Source organism: Citrus sinensis, chromosome 6 (genome assembly GCF_022201045.2).
Source record: "Citrus sinensis cultivar Valencia sweet orange chromosome 6, DVS_A1.0, whole genome shotgun sequence".
Classification (NCBI taxonomy): domain Eukaryota; kingdom Viridiplantae; phylum Streptophyta; class Magnoliopsida; order Sapindales; family Rutaceae; genus Citrus; species Citrus sinensis.
Window position 1 is genome coordinate 2,492,485 of NC_068561.1, and position 16,607 is coordinate 2,509,091.

General features: G+C 38.8%; 1 protein-coding gene and 5 non-coding genes across 6 annotated transcripts; 5 read left to right on the forward strand and 1 right to left on the reverse strand.

The window, feature by feature from the left end:
* Positions 1–7,791: 7,791 nt before the first annotated feature.
* LOC102630156 (putative metallophosphoesterase At3g03305) lies at positions 7,792–12,846 on the reverse strand. Its single transcript, XM_006480629.4, has 4 exons — positions 12,527–12,846; positions 10,308–10,549; positions 8,364–9,923; positions 7,792–8,222 (listed from the first exon to the last, which is right to left on the reverse strand). The coding sequence occupies exons 1-4, from the start codon at positions 12,780–12,782 to the stop codon at positions 8,106–8,108; spliced, it is 2,175 nt and encodes a 724-aa protein (XP_006480692.1). The 5' UTR covers positions 12,783–12,846; the 3' UTR covers positions 7,792–8,105.
* Positions 12,847–14,266: 1,420 nt separating this feature from the next.
* On the forward strand, positions 14,267–14,385 carry LOC127903590 (5S ribosomal RNA). Its single transcript, XR_008056298.1, has one exon. It is a non-coding gene; the product is annotated as a 5S ribosomal RNA (ribosomal RNA).
* A 380-nt stretch (positions 14,386–14,765) lies between these two features.
* Positions 14,766–14,884, forward strand: LOC127903177 (5S ribosomal RNA). The gene has a single exon (XR_008055896.1). It is a non-coding gene; the product is annotated as a 5S ribosomal RNA (ribosomal RNA).
* A 380-nt stretch (positions 14,885–15,264) lies between these two features.
* Positions 15,265–15,383, forward strand: LOC127903188 (5S ribosomal RNA). Its single transcript, XR_008055907.1, has one exon. It is a non-coding gene; the product is annotated as a 5S ribosomal RNA (ribosomal RNA).
* A 380-nt stretch (positions 15,384–15,763) lies between these two features.
* Positions 15,764–15,882, forward strand: LOC127903199 (5S ribosomal RNA). The gene has a single exon (XR_008055918.1). It is a non-coding gene; the product is annotated as a 5S ribosomal RNA (ribosomal RNA).
* A 380-nt stretch (positions 15,883–16,262) lies between these two features.
* LOC127903210 (5S ribosomal RNA) lies at positions 16,263–16,381 on the forward strand. Its single transcript, XR_008055929.1, has one exon. It is a non-coding gene; the product is annotated as a 5S ribosomal RNA (ribosomal RNA).
* The last annotated feature ends 226 nt before the right edge of the window (positions 16,382–16,607 follow it).

Sequence of the window (16,607 nt, forward strand, 5' to 3'; positions counted from 1 at the left end):
GTGTGTGTGTGTGTGTATTGAAAAATTTGCTAAACATATTATATTTATTTGTAATTATAAATTTATAATGATATAATAGAAATTAGAAAGATTGTAGTCTTTTAGGTTGGATACCTAGAAATCTTATGTTAAGTCCCCCCAACAAGTGGTATCAGAGATAGACCCTGGTAGCCGAAATGTGGTGGTGGAACAACTCAGGTGTGTCGGACGAAAGGACCGGAGTCCGACGGTAGTTTCGTCCGAGGGGGGGATTGCTCTGTAAGGGTTACTTGAGTCATCAATAAAACTTGCTCTGTTGGCTTCTCCCATGGATGTAGATTGTGCTTCTTTGCACAATCGAACCACGTAAATCCTTCTCTTTGTTTTGTGATTGATTTGTTTCTAATTCTTGTTCTGGGTGTGTTCTGATAGAAGCCATTTTCGTCAAAAGGTTTTCTTAAAACTTAAAGCTTGATTATTTGGATTCATAGCATCTTGTTGGTCTGGTTTGTGATCTTGGGCAGTGGTTGGGTTGTTCATCAAATTCTACAGCACCCAAATCACTACAAAAATTGCCAGGGATATGGGTTGTTTTTATTCTGGCAATGAAGTTGAAGGTACTCTGCGTGCCTAAGAGACTGTTGGTTTGTGAAGTAGGTATGGCATATTTTACTTCCCCGAAAGTTCCATACAAATTTCTTTCATTTGATCTTAGGGAGTGGCTGATTTGAAATTTAAAAAATGTTTAGAAAATGAATGAGGAGAAGATTGGCCATGTTTATTTAGGGTTGCTTTGAGGAGCTTGTGGTATTAGAGGAATAAATGTTTATATGATCACAACTCGATTAGTTTGAGCTATGTTGTGACTGGAATTAGATGCAGGTGTGAGGCGGTCATTAGGGTCAATAAAATATTTCTTCATCATGTGAATTTTAAAGTGGAAAGTTTTTTTTGATGGGTTGCTCCACTTTGGCCGTGGCTTAAACTTAACATTGATGGAGCGCAATAGTCTTCGGGTTTAGCTAGTGTGGGAGGTCCCATTTGTAAATATTGTGGAGAGTATATTAGTGGTTTTGGAATGAATATTAGCTCTACTTATATCACAGGAGCTGAACTTTGGAATCTCTATCAAGGTTTATTACAAGCTTGGAATTTGGGTATTAAAAAGCTTCAAGTGGATGTGGATAGCAGTTGTGTAACTAAACTTATAGAGAACCAAATTTGCGGGCCCAATCCTCATTACCAGATCACTTGCAGTATAAAAGAGCTTATTCAACATAACTAGCAGGTCGTTATTGTGAAATGTGAACTAAATACTCAGTCTCGACATGTTATATATTGAGTCTGTGTTAGCACGACATGTCATCTGATAAGCATCTGGAGCAAAATTGACATGAGCAGAAATGTTGTTTTGTGTTTAAATAGCTCACATGTCTGGCACGTGAGCTGAAGCAATCACTTAGTCTCTCAAAACGACTAAGCAAGAAGCCGTTTCAAGCCTGCTTATGAAAGACACGTTGCAAGCACGTGACTGAGGGATATAATTCTGTTACTTTAGTAGGAAAAGTCGCTGAGGAAGGATTAACCAGAATCAGTTAATAAAGAGCTGGAGTTCTGGGTTTTGCAATAGACTAGAAAATCGAGAGAGAGCAAGAAAGAGGGAATGCGAGAGAGAGTTCTGAATAGGCTTGTAATCTCCATTTGTGTTTGCTCTCTGTAAACTCTTGAACAAGCAATAAAGTGAAATCACAGAGTTTGTTTCCAGTGGATGTAGGCATCATTCATTTGGTGTTGAACCACTTTAATTCGTGTGTGTTTTATTCTTGATCTATTTGTTATTCTTGATTCTTAGTGGGTTGATTTCTTCTTGGTTGGTTCTTGAGTATAAACCAGTGAATTAAGTGTTCTTGGGGTGGGTTTAGTCTTGATAGTTAGGGCTTAAACCATAACAAATTGGTATCAGAGCTTTCTTTTACTCTCTGGTTTTAGATTCAAAAAATGGGTACCAAGATCGATCTAGAAAAATTTACAGGGCAAAATGATTTCAACATGTGGAAGATCACGATGGAGGCTTTGCTGATCACTCAAGGTTTGGGAAATGCCATCGAACCAGGCTTCAAGAAAGAGGGGCTGGAGGGCTCTTCTTCTACAACTCCTGAACAAGCAGCTGAGATTGATAAGAAGGCAAGAAGTACGATCATTCTCAGCCTAAGGGATTCTGTGATAAGGGAAGTGGCAAAAGAAAGAAATATTGCAGGACTATGGTCAAAATTAGAGAATCTGTATATGACAAAATCTCTTGCAAATAGGTTGTACATCAAAAAGAAAATGTTCTCGTTAAGAATGATTAAAGGATCATCACTTGATGAGCACATTGATATGTTCAACAAGGTTTGTAATGCTCTGGAGACAATTGATGAAGGCTTGAGTGATGAGAGTAAAGCACTCCTGTTAATCAGCTCATTACCTAAATCATATGAGCATTTTGTTGATGCCCTTTTGTATGGGAGACAGTCACTTTCTTTGGAAGAGGTTAAATCAGCTCTTGGCACAAAGAAACTGAAAGACAAGCAAGAGAAGGCTGACAGTGAGTCTGGTGAGGGTTTAATGGCTAGAGGCAGACCTGAAAAGAGGGAAGGCAAAGGAAAGAAACAGGGAAGATCTAAGTCAAAACAGAAACAACTTAAATGCTTACATTACCACAAGGAAGGGCATTTCAAGAGGGACTGCCTTGAGAGGAAGTCCAAGATTAAATATTCAAAGGATAAAGTAGGGAATGCAGCAATTGCCACAGATGAATCCAGTTATGAAACAGCTGAAGTACTCATAGCTTCCAAAGAAAAGATTCAAGGTGAGTGGGTTCTTGACTCATGATGCACCTTTCATATGTGTCCAAATAGAAACTATTTTACATCATATCAATCTTGTGATGGTGGTATGGTATTAATGGGGAATAATTCCATATGTAAAGTAGTTGGTATAGGAACAGTGAGTCTGAAAATGTTTGATGGTGTGGTGAGGGAAATCACACAAGTCAAACATGTCCCTGACCTTAAAAGAAATCTAATTTCTGTGGGGATGTTAGATCAGATGAGATGTATTGTGAAGACTGAGAAAGGTGTGTTGAGAGTGATAAAGGGCTCCATGGTCATTATGAAGGGTAACAAAAACAATGGCCTGTATGTTATGAATGGACAAACAGTCATTGGGGAGGCAAGTGTAACTGAGAGTGGTGAGGATAAATCTAAGCTCTAGAACTTAAGGTTAGGACATATGAGTGAGAAGGGACTGAAGGAACTGGAAAAGAAAGGGGTGTTTGGGAAAGATCAGCTGAACTCTTTGGGATTCTATGAAAACTGTATACTAGGGAAGGCTTCCAGGATAAAGTTTGAATCTGCAGTTCACACTACCAAAGAAAAGCTAGGTTACATATACTCATATCTGTGGGGACCTGCACAGGTAACCTCTCTAGGTGGCTGTAAATTTTTCTTGACCTTTATAGATGATTTTTCTAGAATGGTGTGGGTTTATGCTCTAAAAACTAAAGATGAAGTCCTTGAAAAGTTCAAAAGGTGGAAAGTTCTGGTTGAAAACCAAACAAATCTGAAGGTGAAGGTATTAAGAACAGACAATGGGCTGGAATACTGTAACAAGTTGTTTAAGGATTACTGCGAGAAGAATGGTATTTTGAGGCATAAAACAGTAACATACACTCCTCAGCAAAATGGTCTTACTGAAAGAATGAACAGAACATTAATGGAGAAAGTGAGATGTCTGCTGATCCAATCAAAGTTACCAAAAGCTCTTTGGGCAGAAGCCTTAAACACAGCCTGCTATTTGGTCAATAGAAGTCCATTAACAGCTATAGGCTGTAAGACACCAATGGAAATGTGGTTAGAAAGGGTAACTGATTACTCTAAGCTCAGAATTTTCGGCTGTGAAGCATATGCACATGTGAAGCAGGGGAAGTTGGAAGCAAGAGCTTTGAAGTGCAGATTTCTGAGGGGATCAAAGGCTACAGGTTATGGTATACTGACTTCAAACCACCAAAGTGCATAATTAGCAGGGATGTAACCTTCAATGAAGCTGAAATGTTGAAAGAAAGAAGGAGATCTGAGCTTAAAGAAAAGAATCCAAAAGCTGAAGATGATAAAATTCAGTTTGAGGTGGAGAATGCTGAAGATAAGAAGTCTGAAACACTCACAACAGAAGAATCAGGAGAGGTTGATGATGGATCTTATGATGAAGAAGGATCAGAATCAACTGAGAGTAGTGGTAACACTTACCAACTAGCAAGGAACAGAAAAATGAGAACAATCAAACCACCAAAGAGGTATGCATTTGCAGATTTAATTGCTTATGCTTTATCAACTACTCATGAGATCAATAATGATTAACCAAAGACTTATCAAGAGGCAATCACAAGCAAGAATAGTCTGGAATGGAAAAGGGCAATGGATGAGGAAGTTGAATCCCTCATGAAGAATAAAACATGGAAGTTGATTAAGAAGCCAGAAAAGAAGAAGGTTGTAAGCTGCAAATGGATATATAAAATCAAGGAAAGGATACCTAGAGCAGAACCTAGGAGATTTAAGGCTATTTAAGTGGCTAGAGGCTTCACACAAAGGGAGGGTATAGACTTTACTGCATGGAGAATTACAAGAGGAGATTGTAATGGATCAGCCTGAATGGTATGAAGTACCTGGCAAAAGAGATTATGTCTGTTTGCTTAAGAAGTCTCTCTATGGCTTAAAACAGTCACCTAGGCAATGGTACCTAAGGTTTGACAGTTTCATGGTGAAACATGCCTACAACAGATGCAGCTATGATTACTGTGTGTATTACAGGGAGATAAGTGAGAGAAGGAAAATCTACCTACTGCTGTATGTTGATGATATGTTGATTGCATGTCATGACAAGGCATAGATTGATCAGTTAAAAGGATTATTGAGCAGTGAATTTGAAATGAAGGATATTGGGCCTGCAAAGAAGATTCTTGGGGTAGAAATCATCAGAAACAGGAAGGTTGGAACAATGTTTCTGACTCAAAAGGATTACATTGAGAAAGTGCTGGTCAGGTTTGGTATAAATGAATCAAAACCTGTCCAAACACCATTTGCAAGTCACTTCAAGCTATCAGCAGCTATGTGTCCCCAAACAGCTGCAGAACAGTAAGAAATGTCAGAAGTCCCTTGCTCAAATGTTGTAAGGAGCCTCATGTACGCAATGGTACTAACCAGGCCAGACATTTCACATGCCCTCAGTGTGGTGAGTAGGTTTATGTCAAACCCAGGGATTGACCACTATAGGGTAGTAAAATGGATAATGAGGTATCTTAGGGGCACTGCAGAGTATGGACTGTTATATGGTGGAACTGGAAATGAAGGAAATATCTTGGTAGGCTATATAGACTTAGACTTTGCTGGGGATCTCGATAAGAGAAGGTCACTGACAGGATATTTGTTCACCTTGGGGGGATGTACAGTCAACTGGAAAGCTACATTACAGAATGTAGTGGCTCTGTTAACTACAGAAGCTGAGTATACAGCAGCTGCAGAAGCTCTCAAGGAAGCCATTTGGCTGAAGGGAATGATTACTGAACTTGGAGCTGAACAAGACTCAGTTGAGGTTTATTGTGATAGCCAGAGTGCAATTCATCTTAGCAAAAACCAGACACATCATGAGAAGACAAAACATGTTGATGTGAAGCTCCATTTTTTAAGGCTTGAAGTTTCCAGAGGAGCTGTAAAGCTTCTAAAGATACATACAGAGGAGAATCCAGCTGACATGCTGACCAAGGCAGTACCCTCTGCTAAGTTCAATCTATGCATGAACTTAGCAGGGATTTGTAGGAACTGAAGCTACAAATCGTGAGAAAGAAAGCTCTATGGAGTAACTTGAAGTATTGAGTTCAAGGTGGAGATTGTGAAATGTGAACTAAATACTCAGTCTCGACATGTCATATGTTGAGTCTGTGTTAGCACGACATGTCATCTGATAAGCATCTGGAGCAAAACTGACATGAGTAGAAATGTCGTTTTGTGTTTAAGTAGCTCACATGTCTGGCACGTGAGCTGAAGCAATCACTTAGTCTCTCAAAACGATTAAGCAAGAAGTCGTTTCAAGCCTGCTTATGAAAGACACGTTGCAAGCACGTGACTGAGGGATATAATTCTGTTACTTTAGCAGGAAAAGCCGCTGAGGAAGGATTAACCAGAATCAGTTAATAAAGAGCTGGAGTTCTGGGTTTTGCAATAGACCAGAAAATCGAGAGAGAGCAAGAAAGAGGGAATGCGAGAGAGAGTTCTGAATAGACTTGTAATCTCCATTTGTGTTTGCTCTCTGTAAACTCTTGAACAAGCAATAAAGTGAAATCATAGAGTTTGTTTCCAGTGGATGTAGGCATCATTCATTTGGTGCTGAACCACTTTAATTCGTGTGTGTTTTGTTCTTGATCTATTTGTTATTCTTGATTCTTAGTGGGTTGATTTCTTCTTGGTTGGTTCTTGAGTATAAACCAGTGAGTTGAGTGTCCTTGGGGTGGGTTTAGTCTTGATAGTTAGGGCTTAAACCACAACAGTTATCAATCATGTTTATCGTGAAACAAATTTCACAGTTGATTTTCTTGCCAATCATGCTCTTATTTTTCCTATCGGAGTCCATGTTTTCAATTCTGCACCTACAGGTCTTGATTTTTGGCTATGTTATGATGCTTTTTGCGAATGCGCTCCCTTGTTTGGTTAGGCTATAAATTTTGTTAAGCCTTGTTTTTGTACTAAAAAAAAAAACAAAACAACTGTGAAAAGAGTCAATTAAATATTTGGTAATTTTTTTTAAGTGCTATGAGTTTTAAAAGCAATTGTATGTGTATTAGTATATCTTGTTATTAAACTACTGTAAAATGTAAATGATTGAATTAGATATAATGTTAAATAAATTTTATTTTGCACATTTATAATCACGTACATAAAATATTTTTTTGTTGTATGTATGTATATATATAGAAAATAATTCATAACTATATTAAAATATTTTTTATTTTTATTTTTATTTTTATTTCTTATCTCAATGTAGTTGATAAAAAAATAATAATAATATATTTAAATTTAATGATTTTATTTTCTAATTAATAAGGATAGTTTGGATTTTCATAATATATATGAGGATATATTTGAAATTGTTTTAAGTATTAAACTGATTTTCAAAATTAGATTTTGAAAAGTTACTTGTTCATTACTTTTCAAAATACAAGATGGGGTGATTTTGCCAAAAGTAATTTATGAAGAAATATATCAAACACCAAAACTAACTTTCAACTTTTCAAAATCAATTTTAGACCTCCTAAAAGTAATCACAAATGACCACTAAATCTCTTCCACTTTCCAGACCTTTTGTTTCAATTTGGAAATTTTACCAACTGAACTAATTGGCAAAATTTTACCGACTCAACTAATTAGCACCCACCAGTGTTAGTTAAAATTGATTTTGTAATATTTTTATTATGTTATTTAATTATTAGAAATAAAAGTTGTTATCAAGCACATATTCAATACTTGTTATCGAACATATATTGAATAGACATATTCAATACTCATGACTCTTGTATTATAAATTGAACATATATTATTGTTTTTATCCTAGGGGATAAATTTCTTGATAATTGGAGTCAATTCCTCGTTTGGAACCGATATTCAAGCTGTGCTCAAAGAGAAATGAAGACATCAGAGTTCATTGAGCAAAATATGAAAAAAAAGATTCCACAACCACAAAGTATACACAAAAGGTAAATTTTGCTTCAGACATACTCGAAAGTGCCATCAAAACAAATGATTTTATTTGGTTCTGCAGAACAACATTGTCATGTAATGAACAAAACAGAATTGCATTTCCAAAATTTTAGCAGATAAATTTCTACCACATCTTCTACTGCATTAGAGAACCTATTTTCGACATAAATCAATTATTGATATACATGTATCAATTGAAGTATTGGGTGCAAGAAACAAAAATATCTGTTGGTTACGTGGTTATGAGAAGGCGAGCTTTTTTCAGCATTGCGGATTGAGGAACTGATTGATGGTAGTTCTTAAATCAGGAAGACTAAGGCATACTTTCGGCAATGCTCATTAAACCCTCCCAGTTTTATACATGGCATACACGAGCATTAGAGGAACGGAGAAGCTATATGCAGGAAACTGGATCAATGGGTTCATCTCATATGCTTTGATGAGAGCTCTGCAATTCTGTAAGAAGAAAACAACATATTAGAAAGTGAGAGGGTTGTGAGCCAAAAACAATCAAGTTTTGTTATAGAAACAATTCTCTATGGTTTTCAAAAAGCCAAAGCAAGGAAAATATTTTCCAATTACAGGGTAAAAACTTACCATTAAATGCTTCCAAATAACTGCCAAGCAAACCACCAAGACAATTTTTCTTATCCACCGCGCACCAAATTGGAACTTTGATCTTCTACTTCCTTGATAGTCATAAACTAGAGGTCTGCCATTTTCTTGTTCATGATCATCTTCTTTTTTCCCTGAAAGTGATACCCTATAGAGCTCTTTTTCAGCAGCTAAAGCAGCACTCACCAAAATAGCAGGCAAAACCACGAATACGATATGGGGAAGAACAATCACCATCACATCTGGAGATCCAATATATTTGTGGCTTTCTTGATTGTCCAGAGCTCTCACTACCCAGCCCATGTAAGTCATGTATCCCCAACTTTCCCCATCAGTGAAAACTTGTCCAACAAACCAGGGAAACAAAACAAGGTAAAATAAGTATCCCAAAATGCCATACCATACAACATGCATCTTGCAAAGCTCTTGTAGAACCCATGCTATGCAATTTATGAACCCTCTATTTGCGGCAAAGTTCTTGTAAGTATATTGCTTTTTTGACAATATAAGGAGTGCTTTTGGAACAATAAGAATGGAGAATAGGAAATACATAGCAAACCAGAGAAGGGGGTAATACAAGGTATCCCATTGGCAACCCATCACAAAAAACTCCTTCCATGTCCATGAGATTTTTGCACTAAGCCCATTTATAGAAAATGGCCTAAGTTCACTTGAGGATAATCTACCCATAATGTCTGTTACTTCTATTTCCAGCCAGAATCTCTGAGGAGATGAGTCCTCAAAGGCTCTGTAATTCCATGGAGCTGCATAAAGATCTCCCCTGCTGGAGTTATCTGTACGTTTTCTCATTAGTTCCTCCATAACCAAATCATGTTTCCCAGATCTTGAGTCATAGACTTTGGCCACAACTGACAGAATTGGGGAAACAGAAAAAACTAGAGCTCTAATAGTCGCATAAGATTGCGCGACCATATGTTCACATTCATACTTCTGGGATGAAGATCGTGACATGAAGCGTGAATCTAAAGGAAATGTGGGTACTACGATAGTTTTTCTGAATCCTGACTTAAAGTCAATATCAACATATGAAATGTGACCTCTATCAATGGCCAATATCCGCATAGCTCTACTTTTTCTCCAGTCACCCATCTCCCACTCCCAGAATTCTCCAATGGATGGAGCTCCAGATGAACAATTTTTTGTGCTTCCTAAAGGTATTTGGTGCATGTTTGACTGGAAAAACTTCTGTGATAGAAAATTACGATCCATATGATGATGTCGCTTCAGATTCTTTCCAAATCTTGTATGGAGATGTCCACATAAATAAGCTGACAAGGAGTGCTTGAGGAATATATCTTGTAGGCTCCTCCCAGAATGAGAGGATGCAGAGAAAGACACTGGGAAATGCCCAAAGGTGATCTTGGTCACTGGTTTTGTTGATTGAGAATTCCATTGTGAGAGTTCCGAGTCGATTTCAGTTAACAATTGGTCAGTTGGATGCCCAAAAAGGTTAGTTGGACCTCGTAAACCAACAGACATTGTGCTATCAAACCCAACAAATAAGTGCTTCTCATCACCAATCTGGATAATGGAGCAAAATTTTGTAAGAACAGGTAGACATAAAAATTATTACAATTATTATTGTGAGTGTTGGCATTCATCTGAAATAGTTTAATATAAAGTTCCCTCCATCAACAGGATAAGCTAGTTTGTCCAAACTTGCTATCTATCTCAATTAAAATGAAAAATGACATAGAAAGAGTAAAGAAAATTTGGCAAGATCATAAACAATCACAGACATAAAAATTGAGATCCCAAAGTAAGAGTTCGTAAATTCTGAGGAAATTGAACAAAAACAAGCAGAGATAATAAAATTGAGATCCCAAAGGAAGAGTTCGTAAGCTCAGAGGAATTTCCAGTTAAAACTATGAGTATTGGACGCTATAAGTAAAGATGACGACTGACCTGAACAGTGACACTATTCACATTTTGCTTTCTTCCCAACTGCCCATTGATGCTATGCTTAGAAAAGAAATCAAAGGATCCGCCGACAATTGGTACGCCAAAATTATCATGATTGCCTTTGATATCATAGAAAATGCTCTTGTCAAGTCCACTCCTTTTTATAACATCTTGCATTACATTCTGGTACTCCATCCACTCAACCTCATTTTGCTTCATAGTTAGCAAGTCCTTGCTTTTCCCATCTGTTAAAGAGAATAAAGAACTAATGTACTGAGAACCATCCACTAATCCATGCGATCATCAAAGGTAATTCAGATCAATATAACTTATCATATTCAGATGAAAGATGAAAATGAGAAAAGAAAAGGCAAACAAGAAGAGAGAAAAGGAGAGAGAAACGATCAACTTTACTAAAATGTAAGAATAAGCATGCAAGAACCTAAACCCTGCACTACAATAGTAGCTCATGAAAGATAAATAACAAGTCTCTTTAAATTATAATGTTGGATTATGTCTTGTCAATCAGATCATGTCCAAAGAATCCCTCAATTTTTTATGATTCTAAAATCTCAGCATGGAAATCAATGATTCTGAACAAGATCAGAACCTCTTTCATGCACGTGGACTTAAAAATCCAGGAAGCATAAAATGCCAAGAAAAGTAGAGAAACAGAAAGGTACAAATAGGTAAGAAACCATAGAGTTTATGAGTGAAGCAAGCAAAGGTAAAACCAAGCAAGTCAGGAAGTGAACATGAGTATACCTTGTTTGGGTAAATAAAGTTATATAAAAGATACATAGAAGAAGACCAAAAGAAGGGATATAATAGAAGAGTATAACATAATTTTTGCTAAGTGTAATTTGTTGATAAAAAACAAAGAAGAAAATGAGGGTGCAACAGAATAACAGACAGAGTATATGGAAGAGAACACAGAGAATTTTCTCAGTTATATATTCTCCAGTATTCCCATAATCCACAAAACTTAGGAGGATGTTTTCCAGCTGGGAGGAGATAAAACTTTTTAGAGAAAAATGCCAATCCGTAAAAGCTTTTTTCAGCATTTAATCCGCTCTTTGGAGGACGTCAGGTGTTTTTTAATACATCTTCTATTCCATTTTCCTTTTTGTTTTTTCCCTTAAAATACAACATGAATACAAATGAGATTTGAATCCCACCCTCTTTTATGTGGCGAGTTGAACTAATAATACCCACAAATTCTTTTGAAATTTGGAGCAACTTCACACCTTTTGTTTCACTTATATTTGGTTCTTCATCATAACAAATGTCCATTTTCAATCCCTAATTGACAACCAAGTTCTAGAACACTAACATCATTCCAGCGTGTTACTCACTAAAAGCTGATTCTGCAAAACTGATTAAATAATCAAAGATTAAATGACTCAGAAGATGTAATTAAACCTCTTTTCAAGAGTGACACTTCATAGGTTCCATTCATCAGCAATCTGATGGTACTTCATCCAACCAAAGATTAAACGACTTATTTAGATAGATCCTTCCAAGAAAAGGAAACGGCAACAAAATTGGCAACACAAAATAAAATTTGCAAATACATCACTTTAACATGAAAATTTTAACATTCGATTGCATTATGAAGATTTTAAGTCTGAGCCAGTGGAAGAGAATCATAAGTATTCATCTTCTTGGAGTGTACTTGATATTGGAGCTGGCAATGGTCTAAATATCCATATCATACTTAGATAGATACTTCCAAGAAAAGGAAATGGCAATAAAAATGACAACACAAAATAAAATAAAATTTAAAAATCCATCATTTTAACATGAAAATTTTAACAGTCGATTGCATCACTAATGTTCATGGAACAAGTAGCAGCACATTCCTCTAGTCCACCATAATTTTAAAGAAGTCCATTTTACATGCAAAACACATTGGATTCAAAAGAAACCCACAATTTACTTGATCATATTTTCACATAAATCAATCACAAACCTGAATTCTCAAGAAACTATACATATGTCTTGTAAATTCTAATCCTATTTTTACACACATAAATACACAAATCTCTACTTAGAAAAAAAAAATTGAAATTCATAAATGCCCAACAAACCCTTATCCATAAACTAAACCACATATACATTTTATCTAATTCCATTTTCACATACATTAATCCCAAAAAAAAAATCAAACTCAAAATTAATGAACAGTTTTACGGAATAGTCAGAGAAGGATTGAAACAAACCTGTGAGGTCACCAGTTATAAGGACAAGAGAAGGGCTGATCATTGAAAGAGCTGGGCCCACAATTCTCTTAAAATCAGAAGCTCTATCAGGATGATGAACACTGAAATGAAGATCAGAGAGTTGCACCGCCCAAATCACATGCTCTGGCCCTTCTCTCAATTGTATCACTCTCCTTCCATCGGCTTTTTCTGTAGTTTCTGCATGCGAAATGGGAGTTGTAATGAACAGCAACAGAAGGAAAACAAGATATTTCATTTGCTGCCTGAAAGTATTACAATATTGAATCCTTGTGTCCTTTGTTTGTCCCAGTTGAGGGAAGGGAGTAAGAAAGGAATTCAGTTTTAAATAGGTAGAAGGTAATTTACAGTAAAGTCCTTATTATTTGCTTTAAAACCAAAAGTAGCCAATAATTTGCAAAATCCACCATTTATGGTGAAATTTCATACCTCGTAAAATTACATATTTAAGTTCTCACTGTTACGATTTAGGTCCCTAATCTTTTTTTCTTTTTTTCCAATTACCTATTGCATCTTTAATGTCATTATTTTAATGTTTGAACTTATGAATTTATGTGTGATAATTTTAATGTTTGGCTATTTGAAGGTCAATGAATCTAGGCATATGCACATAGCACTAATTGAAAAAGCGAAAAACTTTAAAAGTGGATAACTTTTTATTCGGAGTTACGATTGAGGTTTTTTTCTTTAAACAATCCAAATTTATTATTAAATGATAAATGTGACATTTTAATATTTATAAAACTCTTTAAACCTTTTGACAAATACATCATATCAGAGAAATACTTTTTTTTGGGACAAATACATTATATTAGACAAATAATGTTTTGGTTACATTTTAGAAATATATTGGGTAATTAAAAAAAGTAGAAATCTAAATAATAAAAATGAGAAATATTATGGACCGCATTCTCTTTATCCCTAGCATATGCATTTATCTGTTTTGTACACCTCGTTTATGTGTCAATTAATTTTTTATCAACATTTTGCATATGAGGTAGATTATCGAACTTCATTACAAAGAACAAAAATAGAATGAGCTTTAATTTAATTATGCTAAGTCTCCGAAGGCCGAAGGTATTAATGTATACTTTCTCTTTGTACTATGAGAAATTGATATTGCCTGATCGATGATAAATGTTAGGGTCCATGAATAATCTTTTTTATTGAATATTATAATTAAGAAGTTAATTATTCCAATTTAAATGTGAAAAGATATATGAAAGCAGCAAAGGATATGGTGGCAATTTACAAAGCGGTGCGTTTTAGATGTTTGAGTGTAGCCTAAAAAAGCGCCCCGGTCGGCACCAATTGGAAAAGTATAAAAACTTTAAAAGTCGATAACTTTGTGCTCGGAAGTCCGATTAAGGCGTTTTTTTTTTTAAACTGCATAATTTTTGGAGACAAATAGGGTGGTCAAGTTCCGGAGGAGCTTGGGGGCGTTTTTTGACCCTTAATTTCGAATTTTTCTTGTATTTTGACACATTTTTAAGATTACAATTTTTTTGACCCTCGTCGTCAGCCGGTTAATCATCTTTTCGCGGCCGGCCCCTTCACTTTTGCGTGCGTTAGCGGGTTTCGACCGCCGGCGCGGGGTCTCCGGGGCACCTCGGACCCGCCGGGGAGCGGGGAAAGGGCCGCGGAGGGATGAATTGTGCGGCGGCCGAGTCGGGGCAGGCGAGGGGGGCACGGGTTAAGTAGATTTGCAGTGCACATGCTGATGGGTGCGACCATACCAGCACTAATGCACCGGATCCCATCAGAACTCCGCAGTTAAGCGTGCTTGGGCGAGAGCAGTACTAAGATGGGTGACCTCTTGGGAAGTCCTCGTGTTGCACCCCTCTTTTTATCTTTTCAGCCGGTTAATCATCTTTTCGCGGCCGACCCCTTCAATTGTTGGAGACAAATAGGGTGGTCAAGTTCCGGAGGAGCTTGGGGGCGTTTTTTGACCCTTAATTTCGAATTTTTCTTGTATTTTGACACATTTTTAAGATTACAATTTTTTTGACCCTCGTCGTCAGCCGGTTAATCATCTTTTCGCGGCCGGCCCCTTCACTTTTGCGTGCGTTAGCGGGTTTCGACCGCCGGCGCGGGGTCTCCGGGGCACCTCGGACCCGCCGGGGAGCGGGGAAAGGGCCGCGGAGGGATGAATTGTGCGGCGGCCGAGTCGGGGCAGGCGAGGGGGGCACGGGTTAAGTAGATTTGCAGTGCACATGCTGATGGGTGCGACCATACCAGCACTAATGCACCGGATCCCATCAGAACTCCGCAGTTAAGCGTGCTTGGGCGAGAGCAGTACTAAGATGGGTGACCTCTTGGGAAGTCCTCGTGTTGCACCCCTCTTTTTATCTTTTCAGCCGGTTAATCATCTTTTCGCGGCCGACCCCTTCAATTGTTGGAGACAAATAGGGTGGTCAAGTTCCGGAGGAGCTTGGGGGCGTTTTTTGACCCTTAATTTCGAATTTTTCTTGTATTTTGACACATTTTTAAGATTACAATTTTTTTGACCCTCGTCGTCAGCCGGTTAATCATCTTTTCGCGGCCGGCCCCTTCACTTTTGCGTGCGTTAGCGGGTTTCGACCGCCGGCGCGGGGTCTCCGGGGCACCTCGGACCCGCCGGGGAGCGGGGAAAGGGCCGCGGAGGGATGAATTGTGCGGCGGCCGAGTCGGGGCAGGCGAGGGGGGCACGGGTTAAGTAGATTTGCAGTGCACATGCTGATGGGTGCGACCATACCAGCACTAATGCACCGGATCCCATCAGAACTCCGCAGTTAAGCGTGCTTGGGCGAGAGCAGTACTAAGATGGGTGACCTCTTGGGAAGTCCTCGTGTTGCACCCCTCTTTTTATCTTTTCAGCCGGTTAATCATCTTTTCGCGGCCGACCCCTTCAATTGTTGGAGACAAATAGGGTGGTCAAGTTCCGGAGGAGCTTGGGGGCGTTTTTTGACCCTTAATTTCGAATTTTTCTTGTATTTTGACACATTTTTAAGATTACAATTTTTTTGACCCTCGTCGTCAGCCGGTTAATCATCTTTTCGCGGCCGGCCCCTTCACTTTTGCGTGCGTTAGCGGGTTTCGACCGCCGGCGCGGGGTCTCCGGGGCACCTCGGACCCGCCGGGGAGCGGGGAAAGGGCCGCGGAGGGATGAATTGTGCGGCGGCCGAGTCGGGGCAGGCGAGGGGGGCACGGGTTAAGTAGATTTGCAGTGCACATGCTGATGGGTGCGACCATACCAGCACTAATGCACCGGATCCCATCAGAACTCCGCAGTTAAGCGTGCTTGGGCGAGAGCAGTACTAAGATGGGTGACCTCTTGGGAAGTCCTCGTGTTGCACCCCTCTTTTTATCTTTTCAGCCGGTTAATCATCTTTTCGCGGCCGACCCCTTCAATTGTTGGAGACAAATAGGGTGGTCAAGTTCCGGAGGAGCTTGGGGGCGTTTTTTGACCCTTAATTTCGAATTTTTCTTGTATTTTGACACATTTTTAAGATTACAATTTTTTTGACCCTCGTCGTCAGCCGGTTAATCATCTTTTCGCGGCCGGCCCCTTCACTTTTGCGTGCGTTAGCGGGTTTCGACCGCCGGCGCGGGGTCTCCGGGGCACCTCGGACCCGCCGGGGAGCGGGGAAAGGGCCGCGGAGGGATGAATTGTGCGGCGGCCGAGTCGGGGCAGGCGAGGGGGGCACGGGTTAAGTAGATTTGCAGTGCACATGCTGATGGGTGCGACCATACCAGCACTAATGCACCGGATCCCATCAGAACTCCGCAGTTAAGCGTGCTTGGGCGAGAGCAGTACTAAGATGGGTGACCTCTTGGGAAGTCCTCGTGTTGCACCCCTCTTTTTATCTTTTCAGCCGGTTAATCATCTTTTCGCGGCCGACCCCTTCAATTGTTGGAGACAAATAGGGTGGTCAAGTTCCGGAGGAGCTTGGGGGCGTTTTTTGACCCTTAATTTCGAATTTTTCTTGTATTTTGACACATTTTTAAGATTACAATTTTTTTGACCCTCGTCGTCAGCCGGTTAATCATCTTTTCGCGGCCGGCCCCTTCACTTTTGCGTGCG